Genomic DNA, 13,339 nt, shown 5'->3' on the forward strand with positions numbered 1-13,339 from the left:
AGCAATTATTCTGACAGAGTATCTTCTGCCTCAACCACGTTGCTATAACACAGAATTTGTATTCACTCTTTCTATGCATTTCCACTAAGAAAACAGCCTTCCCCCTGTGCAAAGTCTGTGCGCCGCATGACTGCCTGGGATTCAAGGTCCATGTCGTGCCTGCTGGGGCAACAGTTGACAGGCTAGGGGCGGACGGAGGTGAAGGAGACAGCAAGTACAGAATCTTCAGAGAATAGCTGGAGATACCACAGAGTCTCAAGTGTTACGTGTTAGAAGCAATGGCCACAAGTCCTCAACTCAAGGAGCACAGATTGAAAACTTGCATGTGACAGCCACAGTTCTGGCCAGAGCATGTTGTGCTCTCCTCCTGACTGCACCTGGAACAGCAGTCAGACCCTGTAAGGAGGCCCAACATCACAGAAATCTTCAATCTTCTCCAGAGAATCGGATGCCAACACTTCACGTCTTTGCACGGCACAGATCCTTTCACTACTCACACAACAGACACACGTGGTTTGCCTAAACCTGTGACAACTGGACCCTTGGGCGAAACAGATTGTGCAAAAGAGATACATGCAAAGGCACAGCTGACAACCTGACCCTAAATTAGGTTCTGCTCTGCTGCACCACAGAGAGGCGCCCTGAAAGCTTCACAGCACACCAGATGCCAAGCTACATCTGAATGGTTTGTGTGCCTTTCTTCATAGAACTGCACCTTACGGAAAACTTATTTAATCACTACTTTTGCTTTAGACAGCAAAACCAAAAGCAAACTGAAAACATTATGGAAGAAGTTCTTCAGCTCCCATTACAAGTACACACTTCCAGAAGACCTGGGTCTTACTGCAGTGCTGCCTTCCACACTTGCTTACCTCAACTCCCAAAAGCAAGCAGCTAGGTGTGGAGAGGAAGGAAGAAAGATGCGTTCCTGAAAGAGTTTGCACAGACTAATTTGAGAACCAAGAGGAGGGATTAATAACAAATTGTTATTTACTTATTTTCTAAATGAGGTTTCATGTGAAAATGTGGAATGCCTTTTGAAGAAACATCCCCTTTGCCTTATCAAAATGAAGACAAAGATGATCCAGTAAAGGACAGAAGCTTACCAGTTAAAATTAATGCCAGCCAGAAAGGTGGATTTGAAAAGGAAGGAAGGAGAAAAGAAAAAAAAGGAAGAATGAAATGAATAGCTACATAGCAGGAACAGTAACCGGCACTTGGCATAAGAGTATGTACTGATCCTGTTACATTCAGATGTACTGACTGCAAGCTAAAATAAACCAAATTTCCTCAGAGATAACATAGTCAATCCTCTACAGAAGAGCTACAGGGCAAACAAGGAAGAAAATGCACTTTTCCAACCTCTAGATTTCTACTAGCAAAGGTATCACTTTCTCAGGAAGACAAGTGACCTAAAGGAACTAGCAAGCCTTGGCTAATCTACTGAAAAGCTCCAGCATTATGTCTGCATCTGCTAACAAGGAAGAATCAAAGTTTTCTTTGGCTATGATCAAAGAAAGGAGGAGATTCAGTCTTATAATCAAATACTGGAATATTACATGAGGACCCTGACTTTTTAATTTTATTTATTTTTTTAATAATTCTACCCCCCCATGACAAACACGACTCTCAAGAACCTGAAATTGGGCTACTCGTGTTCCTTTAATTTCAGTGGCTAAGTAAAAAAATTGTATATTGTTAACATTTCAACAAACCAAGACCATAGTGCAGCTGTATAATGCTGTTAAGCTATATTCCCTTTCTGTATTTTCTATTTACTATTTTTTAAAACAAAGTTCCACAGTGGTTTGTGTCACTGGTTCCAGAGCATTTAAAAACAAAACAAAACAAAACAAACTAATGAAGTTGAATATCAAGTTAACCAAATCCATTCCAAGAACCCTAAAGCATGTACCTGCACATGCACACAAAACATTATTACTCCAAATCCCAGACCAATACTGAAGCTACCTTGTGATAAGAAACGTTGAGGGCATACTGACCAGAAGGGGAAACACGAAAGTCAACTTTAACACTTAGAATGACAGAATTAAAATCTCGGATGATGAAAGAATCCTAGTTCAGTACATCACATGACAATGTTATAGCACTTGTCCCTGCTAAACATTAGAAGTAAGCTACAACGAATAAGAAGATGAAGAAATTGCTCGCTATCCAAATAAAGCAGTTATTTTTCCAGGTTGCGTCTGACTAAATGCCAAATCAAGTTATTACATCATACAAGACTTGTCTTCATAATACTAAATTATCCAAGCGTTCAGCTGCTGCCTTAAGCTCAGACTAACCCATTCTTACTGTCAAATCGAAAAACTGAAGTAATTTTACTTATATTAAAAAATTAGCCATATTTAGCAGAGTCCACACAGAGTCCCATAGCTAAATGGGAATCATCGATATCTTTTCCCATGAGAAATCCTACTCTCTCAGCCCCTTTCAGAGGGCTCTTTTGAAACACCAGGTAAGAATATAAATACAAGTCTTGCTGCCAGAAAGACCAAACGACTCTCCTCAACTCTCAAATGAGTGCAGGTTTACTAAAAATGCTTTTCTTATTAAATACATCCTAGTCACACAAACATTGCCTCTGATATCAATCCACATATTTGTTTAAAATGCAGAGTTCAAAAAATGGAATCTTGATTTCCCCCTTAAGAACCACAGTGCTGAGATCTCCAAAATGAAGGCTTATTTTTGACTTCTCATTTCTTCAGATTTAACACAGTATTACTCAAACAAAACTTTGACTATCTCACCTCTTCGCACATGTAACAGCAAAATATTTACTCGAAAAGGAAAATAACTTCTACATTTACACATCAACTCCAAAACAAGAGTTTAAAAGCAAGAAAACTCCTGGAATGGTACACAGTAATCCTCAGTAAGATGCAAATTTCTGCAACTGGAATTCCTAAGGAAGTCCTCCCCAATAACGACCAAAACAGTAGTCACATTCCAAATCCCACCTTGAACAGGATGTATCTCCCCTAATATCTTGACTTCATAGGTCACTAGGCTTAAAAATACCACCTGAAGACATTTTCTGTGAAAGATCATATTCTTGTGGATCAATATATATGTAGATCAAAAATGTACAAAAAATTGATATCAAAACTCATAATACTGAGATGTTCTTCCTCAGCAGTGGCTTAAGTTGTCCTAGAAATCACCAGACCTAGACACAAAGAGGTGTATTCAAGTGAGGGAGAGAAGTAACATTCATCTGTAATTGTGACCTTTGCTAGTAGATCTTGCTAGCACTGACTAAACGAGATCTGTCCTGCCCTTTTGGTCAGGGGCAGGATGGTCATCAAGGTCCAGATGACAGAAGAAGGTCACAAGAGCCTTGGATTTTTCAGAAAAAGAAAAAGAAATAAAGAAGTAGAGCAGATTTGCCTCAGATTTGTTTTTGGTTTTTGACATCTGAGGACAATGATCAGATACTCTGAAACTGAGGAAAAAAGCAGGGAATTTGGTAATTGGTTTAAAAACCACTGAGAAGCTTTAGTTTACCCTACTGTTTTGGAAGTTGCTTCAACTTTTAAATGGAAAAAAAGCTGAAAAAGAAGTCTGACATGGCAAAAAATTATATTAATATTTCAACTTCTTATTTCTACTAATGCTATATCAATGACAATAAAAAGCAGACACTCCTGCATAAGGAGCCACTAGGCTAAGAGAAGTCTTGCTTGGAAGCTTGAGCCAGACAGGAAGGAAAGAGGAGTGGGGAGAGGTGGAAATCAGATCTGAATAAAATGCATTATTTGCTACACGCTAATTTGCCACTAAGGGTCTTGTACTTGTCCTGTTAAAGACTATACTGCTAGCGTACTCTGCTGTGCTGAGAGAAGTGTGCATACAGACTAGGCTAAGTGTGCTGTTCAAATACTGTATGACATAAAATTGGCTTAAGAGAGCCAGAGGAGGAATTCATGAGAGGGTGAACTGTCACATGTTGTATGGAGATATCTAAAAGTAAGATGGGGAATGAAGGAAGCCTTCTTTGAACAAGTTGTTTTAAGATGAGTTTCTAAGTAACTAAAGTACTGCACTTATATAGCGTTACAAAATCTAATAGTTTCATACAGTACAATGACCTTCACAGGACACCAGTGCTGAAAGGTTAGGACTCCAGATGTCTACTCATTTAATTTTTAAAATATAGAAGTGTATTTTAGAAGTAATTCAAGAAGTAATCTCTAACTAAAACTCAATTTACCTCACGTTCCATCCACAGTAGTGCACCAAGTAAAGGACTTCTCCACCTTCGATGTCAGAATCTTTAATACTAGCTTCATACATTTTTTGATTCTTCCCTCTTCCATACCGCACTTGGACTTTCATGCCTGGTGGATAGCATTCAAACTCTTCTTCCTCATTGTTATTGTTGTCATCTTCCTCCTCCTCCTCCTCTTCCTCCTCCTCTGCTTCTTCTTCATCTTCATCTTCTTCCTTATTCGTGTCATCTCTTGAAAGGTTTAAAAAATTGTAGAGTTAATATGAGATACTTCATAAGCTTTTCAGTTCCAAACCACATATATTGATAAATATTGTGGATGCATTAGAGACTGGGAAACAGCAGGTTCCAAATATGTGAAACTGCACCATGGCAGAGTAATATCAGCAAAATAGGATATAGCAATACATACAAAATCCAGGGACTGTAAAGTTCAAAAATGACTTGACTAAAAGAAAAAAATAATTCATCAAAATCTGTATCAGCAGAAGTTGTTCAAATTCATCTTTTATGATTCTTTCATGCAGTCCCTTTGTTTAAATATAGTTCTTTCAGTTCAAATTCATCCTTCTCAATATCGAAAGTTCCCTACGTTCCACTTTTCAACCTATGTTTGACAAATGCTTCTTGAAACCTGCTTCCTCAAAAGCTCCCTACTTCATTATAATAAATATTCTCTATCCATGAAGTGACTGCATCCAAAACCAGTTTAGCCAAAATAAAAACATCTTATGTGAGATTACTTAAGAAAGCAAGCAACCTGAGCTTATTTATTACCTTGCCACTCCTTGCCAATTAGGCCAGAAGTCTTTCAAACACGAGTCAAGCTTGCATTTAATTATTTTATAAATACGTAAGCACAAATACACCGTTTTCAAAAGCAAGCTAATTTTGAATACATTTTTAGATATTTGGGCCAATATTCAAAAGCAGTAAGAACCCACAGATCTTGCTAGTCTCAATCAATGGCAGCTATGGGCTGCTCAGTGTTCAGAAAATTGCCTCCAACCAGCTGAAAGAGGCTGACTACATCACGGAAGTTAATGGGGGAAATATATCTCTTAATCTTAAACAGCTTTACAAAACAATACTACTGGCCCTTGCATCACTCTATTCACACATTCTGCATAACACATAACACATTAGGGCCCCTTACTAAATTCACAACAACCACAGACCACTAATAATTTAAAAACCCAAGACATACAACAGATAGGTTTGGATATATTTCTGGCTGGGTAAGAAAATATAAGTACTGCTCCAAGTCCAAGCCACAACAATATTCAAGTCTGTATTAATAATCTGTATCTTCCCATGAAGTTTTCAGTAGTAAATACTCAGATAAACCAAGCTGCTTTCTCTCTGCAAAAGGATCAAACAGCATTCTAATTATTCCAATGCTGCTTTGTAGAAGCAAAGCTGCAGTATTATTACCTAATTAGCTGGCACAACAGAATTCGGAACAATAAGCTAAATTCAGCTGCAGAGTAAACACACTCATTTAATGAAATGAATTCAGAAATAAATGTTGCCACACATATATACATACACACAAATAAATACAAATCTATATGCGTATACACCGCAAGAAAAATGCTAAAAATACCCCCTGTTGGTGTATTAACCAAATCAAGTCGCAGAAGATAGATCTATTGAGGTACACACGGCACCGACCACACAGTTCTGTTCTGGAAGGCAAAGATTTTCAATTTATTACACACTTTCAGTGGGATATTTCGCTAGTGAAGTTGAACCCACCAGAGTTAAAAATGCAACATAAATGAATGGGTCTTGAATGTTCACCTCATCTCCACTACACAACACATGGCAAAACTGACTTGCCAAAGAAATCAGAAATAAAAGTCCCCAAAGACTGAGATGCAAAGTTCCTGAATAGGATTGTACAGCAAACAAATGAAAGAACCAACTAGTAATTTAAATGCTTTTAGATTACCCTCTCTGCTGCACTGGATCAGAAGTCCTGAGCTAATTTCAGCCTAACTGTTATTATCATACAAAAGCTAAAAAACACTTGGGATCAGGAGCAGAGTACAAGAGAACAAGATGAGCTTGTGATTTCCCCTTACTAGCAAGAATTTTCAAAATTGTAATGAAACACATATTGTCAGAATTTATTTATTTATTTTGATCGAAGGACTAGCAGCACAATCCTTGAATGCTGTCCTGCCAAGAGAAGCTTGCATATGAGAGATATTCAAGATTTTCCAGGCACTGGCAATTATGGTGCCAGTAGGTCTTTAGAAGCTGAACAAGTTAGGAGTCTTCTCTCACCTTCAACACCCTACAGCTTTCCTGGTATCCCAACAGACGTTCTACAAAGACTCAGTGACAACACCAGAGCTTCCTTGGAAGAAACACGTGAAAGCCTCATTGTGAGGTTGAGCAACTTGGATGGTCAAGTAGGCAGAGGGAATGTCAAAAAGCATAAGCAAAATGGAAGGAGGTGGCTGCACTTAAAACATGTTCTAAGAAGTCATTTGGTTAGCAATCATAAGCTGAAGATTCTAGGAAACCAAACAAAAAGCAAAGAATGTTCATTATTTTAGAAGAGAAAAGAAGATGTACTCTTACAGCTCCTGGAAGAAAAAAACAAAAAATGAACCCAAACATACCCCATTGGCTGCAAGGAAGAAAAGATATTGTTTTACAAGGCCACAAAAGGCAGCAACCTCATGGTGCAGATGAAAGAGAAGCCACGACTGCCATGAAACAGGTTTGTAAGAGGAAAATGTGATTGTAGCCATCTAGCACGCAAAGTCATAATCTTATTTGTTCATCTTTGTATGCATGAAAACATGAGATTTCCATTAATGCTGTTTAGTCAAAACCCCATGTAGGGGCACAAGGGACAGAAAGAAACAAACAAGCCTCCTGGCAGCAGATAATAACTGTCAACTTAAGACCAGTACTGAGCAACATTTGCCACAAAGCTAGAAAAATTTCAACAACCCAAGCGGTAGCTGATGAAACAAGGCAGCAGCAGATGTGCATGCACACTGTACAAGAGACACAGCAAAACAAACATAAGTGTGTCCCAGAAACCAAAGTTCCACCTGAAAGCTTATCAGGAGGATTCAAAAGCATTTTCAATTACAGCTGCAGAAGACCTTCACCCCATCTCCCATGGAATGGGAACATGAACATTCAGAAGCAGGAAATTAATGAATTAAAATGCAAAAATATCTTGTTAATAAAGTAAAACTGCTAACATGTTTAGATCATATGAACATTGCTTATCATTAGATCCAAAGGACATTGTGAAATCATTAAAAGGCTAAAAAACCCTGCAATTATTAAAAAATACACATACAGCAGGCAATTCTCAGTCAGTATCAAGATTTAACATGAACAAGCCATAATAAATGTAAGCATATGAACAAATGGATGACGTTAGTTGATGGAATAGCTCATGCTATTATACCACTAAGGAAGTGCAGTATCAAGGAAACACCTTTCGATCCACAATCTTTGGCACCAAACACAGTGTTGTCACACAGCCTAGGTGAAATCTATGAGCCAGTATGTGATTTAGAGCATTAGACCTGTCTCCTAGAATCCCTGTTTTCCACCAAACCTAACCCTACTCCAATCACTCCAGTCACTTCCCCTAGCACACCATGCTGGCAGACACAGCAGGCAAGATGGCAAATGCAGGATTAGTTTTTTTTCCAGAGGTTATTCTAAAACTTGAGGAAGCAAGATTATTTCAATTATTGGTACAATTAAGTCATTACGGTTAATTGAACCACTAGTAAAAATAAACTCCAGTGTAATTGACACTTCAAGTTTAGCAATTAGCTTCTATTTTTATTACCCTGCTTTTTCCTTTTCTCTCATCCTTGAGCATTACTTAGCCTTTACTTCATTCAAATGATACAGAGCTGGAAGATGTCAAGCCTCCTTCATACTCTACTCTATCAAACACTGCTGTGTTAGACGCCATTAAGTTTTAAGGCAGAGGCACCACTGAGACCTGTACTTATATCACAACGCTAGAATCTCTTCTTTAACTAAACACAAAACCCCACAAAATCACCAGATTTTGTCTTCCCTCTGAAGTTGCAAAGAAAACCTAAAAATAAAAGCTCTGAGGATTTCTATCTACACATACAGAAAATCAGAATAAATGCATGGTTATGACGCATCACTTAGGGGGGAAGGGAAGAGCAGTAATTTGATTTTAATCACAACCAAGAGTAGTACAATACACTTCAACCATGCAAGTATGTACTCTGTAACCAGCATTGTCCTCTGCTGCTTTTCATTCCCTTAAAAAGATAATGAATGGTTCAGGAGTCTGGCTGAGGAGTACAGCACTTTTCATTTTTACAGCCCTAGTTCACACTCAGTTTGAAAGCACCTAGTATTTGACAAATGTTTAAGGGCTCACCCAAGCACATAAGTCTCAATGACAGCAATCATGGTTAATAACCTCCACAGTGACCATAAGCTATGTAAAACGTGATGACAGAACCACTTTATTCACATCAAAGATGCCTCCCTTCCATTCAATATGATGCACGCACAGGACTGGTACATTTACACTGCCGCTCTACAGTTTATTATTGTTTCATTAGCAGTTTATTGCTGTATCAAAAGCAAACCTTACGCATAGGTATATATCAGAGCATATTCTATATCAAGAAAAAAAGTTAATTAGATTCTGTTTCCAAAAACTTAACTATACAAAAACTTCCTTCCACACAAAGGCAGCTGTAATACATAAATAGAACAGACAACACAAATAAGAGCATAGAAATATGTTCCTATAAATAAAACTACCTAAGCACACCTCTTAAAAATGTAATTTTTTCATACACTCAAACAGCCCAAGATCCACAGCAGATGCTCACATCAACTGTGCGACAAACACAACGCATTTCTCTCCCTTCTCCCCAGCTAATCAATTCCATATAAACCTAAATCAGACTGGAGAAAGCTATCTTGATAAGTAGTTCTCAACACTAATCCAGAAGCTAGATGTGCCTCCCATATCAAATCTCCTTCACTCCAAAACACTGTAACCTTGCCGCTCTCATTTTAGATTCACTGCCCTTGACTTTCATAGGTCATGTGAACAGACAAGGAACTGAAGAAAACATTGTCTCTAACAATCTGTTACCTTCCATACCTGAAAAGGAGCTTCTGACTATTACATAATCCTGTTGCAAACTGCCTTCAGAAAATCCCCACCATGTGTTTCCAGAAAATTTAACCCTTCTACAAACGGAAGCCATCACCTGCACAGGCACAACAGTCACCTACTCTACAAGGGTAATAAACTCTAGTAAAACCCTTCACATGAAACAATACCCATCTTAACCTAGTTCTCAACCACTGCTTTTATTACTCCTAGATCCCTCCTACTGCTCACAGGAGGGGAAACGCTATTACTGGACGAAACAATGTATGTAATAGTCCCAAGATTAAGATTTTTCCCTTGCATGTAAATGAATGGTTTAACTCCATTCAAGATTATTAGCCAAAGAGGTTTAAGCACTTTCTCCTTTTGATACTCTCAAAATGACAGTACAAATTTTGAGAAAACCATTCTATGAAAACCTGAAGGGCAGTATGAGAAAACCAGAAGTATTTATGTTTCTAAAGTATTCTTTAAAAACATTTGTTCATGCTGTTCTTGTAGGAAATAAAAAAAAAAAAAAAAGCAGGCAGCTTTCAAGAAAGAAAAAGAAATAAATCCAAGAAGTTTCCCAAGACCAGAACTATTTAAGTACTGAAAACGACAGCTTGGTGAGGAAGAGTGGGGTGAGGATCTAGAGATTGCAGCCCCTACTGGCATCAGGGCTAAGGCAGTACCTCTGCCAACAGAAGGAAAATAGAAGAACAAAGCTTTTTGCTCTCTTTGTGTACTGTAACTGGGACTACTTCAAACAACTTTGCCTGGTCACCTCAAAAACCCATGTATTACCAACGCACAAGTCTGATGCAAAAATTATTGTCTGGATTCTGAGTACTTAATCTTTCAGTTCAGTATCAAGCTCCTGACAGTGGCCTGGCCCACCTGCTTTAGAGCAAGTGCCCAATAAAAAAACCTTGGAGTAGAATTAATCACCTGGGAGTCAAATTAATCATCTGGTTAAAATATTTCTCACTAATATTGGTTAAATAGCAATTAACCTACACTGCAGTTCACAAACTGTATGTACTATGGAATTTTAAAAAACTTCATTTTTATTTTATTAGCTTATATTAAGAACCCTCACACCTATTTAAAACTCTGCCAGGCCCCTGCCCTCAGTCTCTTGGGAACACAGTCAACTGTCTACATTATTTATTGTGTAAAAAAGCCCCTCAGTTCTCAAGTTGTTGGCTTTGACTCAATTTTTTCATAGTTACAACAGTTAATGTTAGATGCTACAGAGGAAAATTGCACCAATTATGCAATACTACATTTGAAGACCATTATTTCCACAATATGAAGTTAGGAGGAACTTCAAAAATAAGGAGGATTTTAAACTTCCTTGTTTATTCATTGACTAGGACTGAACACTACTTTGTACATCAGGGTAAATGACAGGTGTACAAAGCCTTTTTTGTTGGATCTCTCTGGGACAAACCAATGAGAAGTAACACATTACTGGCCTCTTTTTACTGGTTTTATGACTAGAAATAGCACAAAACTATATCTAGCACGTGCATCTTTCACACGCCATAGAACTGAAAAACAACCACGCAAAGCATGTATAAAATGAGGGGTAAGCTGACTTTGAATTTCTATTCTTGGTGTTCACAGATGCACAAGCAGGGAAGAAATAGCCACTCTAGGAAAGGAAAACAAAAAAGAACCACATTGAGCCTTTCTTTCTCTTCATCGTACTGTTAAAATCTGTGCAGGAAGGACCCACAGCATTCAAGTGTTAGCAATCTCAAAGGCTGAGACAAACGGGACTGCACAGAGAAACAAGCCCCACGGAAAATAAACAACCCTGGCTCCCAACAGTACTTTCTGAGATCTGGAAGCTGGGAATTACATTCAGTCCACTCAACAGAAATTCAGCAACAAGAAACCCAGAAGTTTTTCTGCCCACTTGGTTCCTTGAGTCATTAAACAAACAAACTACATGAAGATGCCCAAAGTCCTACAGATATAAACCCAAATAGCAAACTTTACAAGTCTGTCTTCTATAATATAAGATTTCATTTGTTTAGTTATTTCGTTTTGACCATGAAAGATAGATGGTCTATAGCTTAAAAAAGGTCCCAGGAATACATTTTAAATACAGTGAGAAAAATTCAGTCCACAGTGATCTATTTCGATTGCATTTCGGGTATTTTGTATGCATGTGATTATTTTTCCACTTACAAAAAAGCATTTTTCATTTCACATTTCACTTCAACAAAGAACTCAAACTGCACCATTCCTCCCTCTGTATAACCTTTGCCACTTCTAACCCATGAAGTTGATGATAAGGGAGTACGCCTAGTACAACATCCCTACCAGTATACCAGGCTCACAAAACCTCTTTTTGTCTTTATGGAATAAACACCAAAAACATTGTTTAGCATTTAGGATGACAGTGACATTTTAAAAACTCTTTAAAGCTGACAAAAATACATTTTGCACTTCCTATCAATCCCTGAGTGAAGAAAGGAAAAGGTGGATAGCACTACTATAGTATCACTACTTCAAAATGCTTACAGACTATTAACTGCTACAAATGTTTCACTTTTATAAGTTTAAATTATTCTTTGGTAAATTATCCCCAGAAGGACAGTATCACCACCTACACCTGTTTTTCAAGCTAGGCTTTTTATTCTAAGCAACTCATTACAACCTTTCATGAATCACAACAGCAAAATACTAGTTAGAAGAGTTTTTACGGGATGAGTAAACAGGAGCAGGGAGAAGAGAACTCAATTACAGTCCATGAATTGGAGAAAATTAAGAGGAAATACTGTTTTGTACAGTTTCTTGTTGTTTTCATAAATAAAAAATTAAGAAAACTCACAATATTTTTAACATCGTAAGTAACTGAAATAGACATGGGAAGAAATAAAGGATTACTGAAAAGCAAATGCAGCTTTTAGGTACTGTTTACTAGAGCAGCATGCTAAGTGTTAAGCCACTGTACTTTCCAAGTATATAAACAAAGTAATATTAGTCACAAACACACACGGACTAATCTACAACCTAGGGAACTTCAAAAACTGCTGTTCTCTGAGAAGTGCAAAGGTTGCCATCTACTTAGTTATATATTTTAAAAGTAGCAGTGTAAAATCAGTCTAATAATTCTGAAAATCGAGTACACCTGTTACAGTACAACTCATCCAGCTCACCTAAGAAAATGGCACATGTAACAAATTCCAGCAACTGTCTTTTACAAAAGAAAAATTCACACAGGACACTAATTAAATCATATCCACAGAGAAAAGTAATTTCTAACTTGAGTTCAGGTGCACTTGATTTTACTGTATTTCACATTTCTGAATTACAGAAATTGCCAATGCAATCTCATTGAAAATATTTAGGAAGGCAAAAACATTTTACAGGAAGATCCTTCCATAATCTGTTTTATGGCAATAAAAACCCTTAACAAAAAAACCCACAAAAACCTACTTATCAATTAATCAGAAACTAATATATTGAACTACACCTTTCTGTCACAACTCTTAGTGGGCCAGAAAAAGAATTAAGAGTTAATGATACTTAAAAGATTAAGACAGCTGATCTACTAAATAGCAAAGATTGCTGGAATGAACAAGGGAATTAGTGGTCAGGCAACAGCTGGTATTAAGTACAAAAAAAACCCTGACATACAGGTTGACGCGAAAGTGTAGGAGGTGTCATTATCTACTTTCCCTCTTGTAACAGCTTCTCCCTTAAGCATCTGTTACTGCTTTTTGTTGAAGATAAGATACTGTATTAAGCGGAGACTTCTGATCTGACCTGTAGCGGCCATTTTTGTGGCCGCTTCACTTCAAATCATACTGTATGGGGATCCTAATTGCAAGAGTATTAATTATTAACACACTGGTGAGTAGTGATGATAACTATCTTTTAAACGTCATATTTTTTTGTGTAGCTGCTGAAAATCACTTGTG

General features: G+C 37.6%; 1 protein-coding gene across 2 annotated transcripts in view; it reads right to left on the reverse strand.

The window, feature by feature from the left end:
- Nucleotides 1–13,339, reverse strand: part of ARID4B (AT-rich interaction domain 4B) — a 94,723-nt gene that overhangs the window by 17,571 nt on the left and 63,813 nt on the right. For both annotated transcript variants that reach the window (XM_054062574.1, XM_054062573.1), the window contains exon 17: nucleotides 4,238–4,486. In XM_054062574.1, coding sequence (XP_053918549.1) covers nucleotides 4,238–4,486 — 249 coding nt within the window. The remainder of the gene's footprint in view (nucleotides 1–4,237; nucleotides 4,487–13,339) is intronic.

Source organism: Cuculus canorus, chromosome 3, assembly GCF_017976375.1.
Source record: "Cuculus canorus isolate bCucCan1 chromosome 3, bCucCan1.pri, whole genome shotgun sequence".
Classification (NCBI taxonomy): Eukaryota; Metazoa; Chordata; class Aves; order Cuculiformes; family Cuculidae; genus Cuculus; species Cuculus canorus.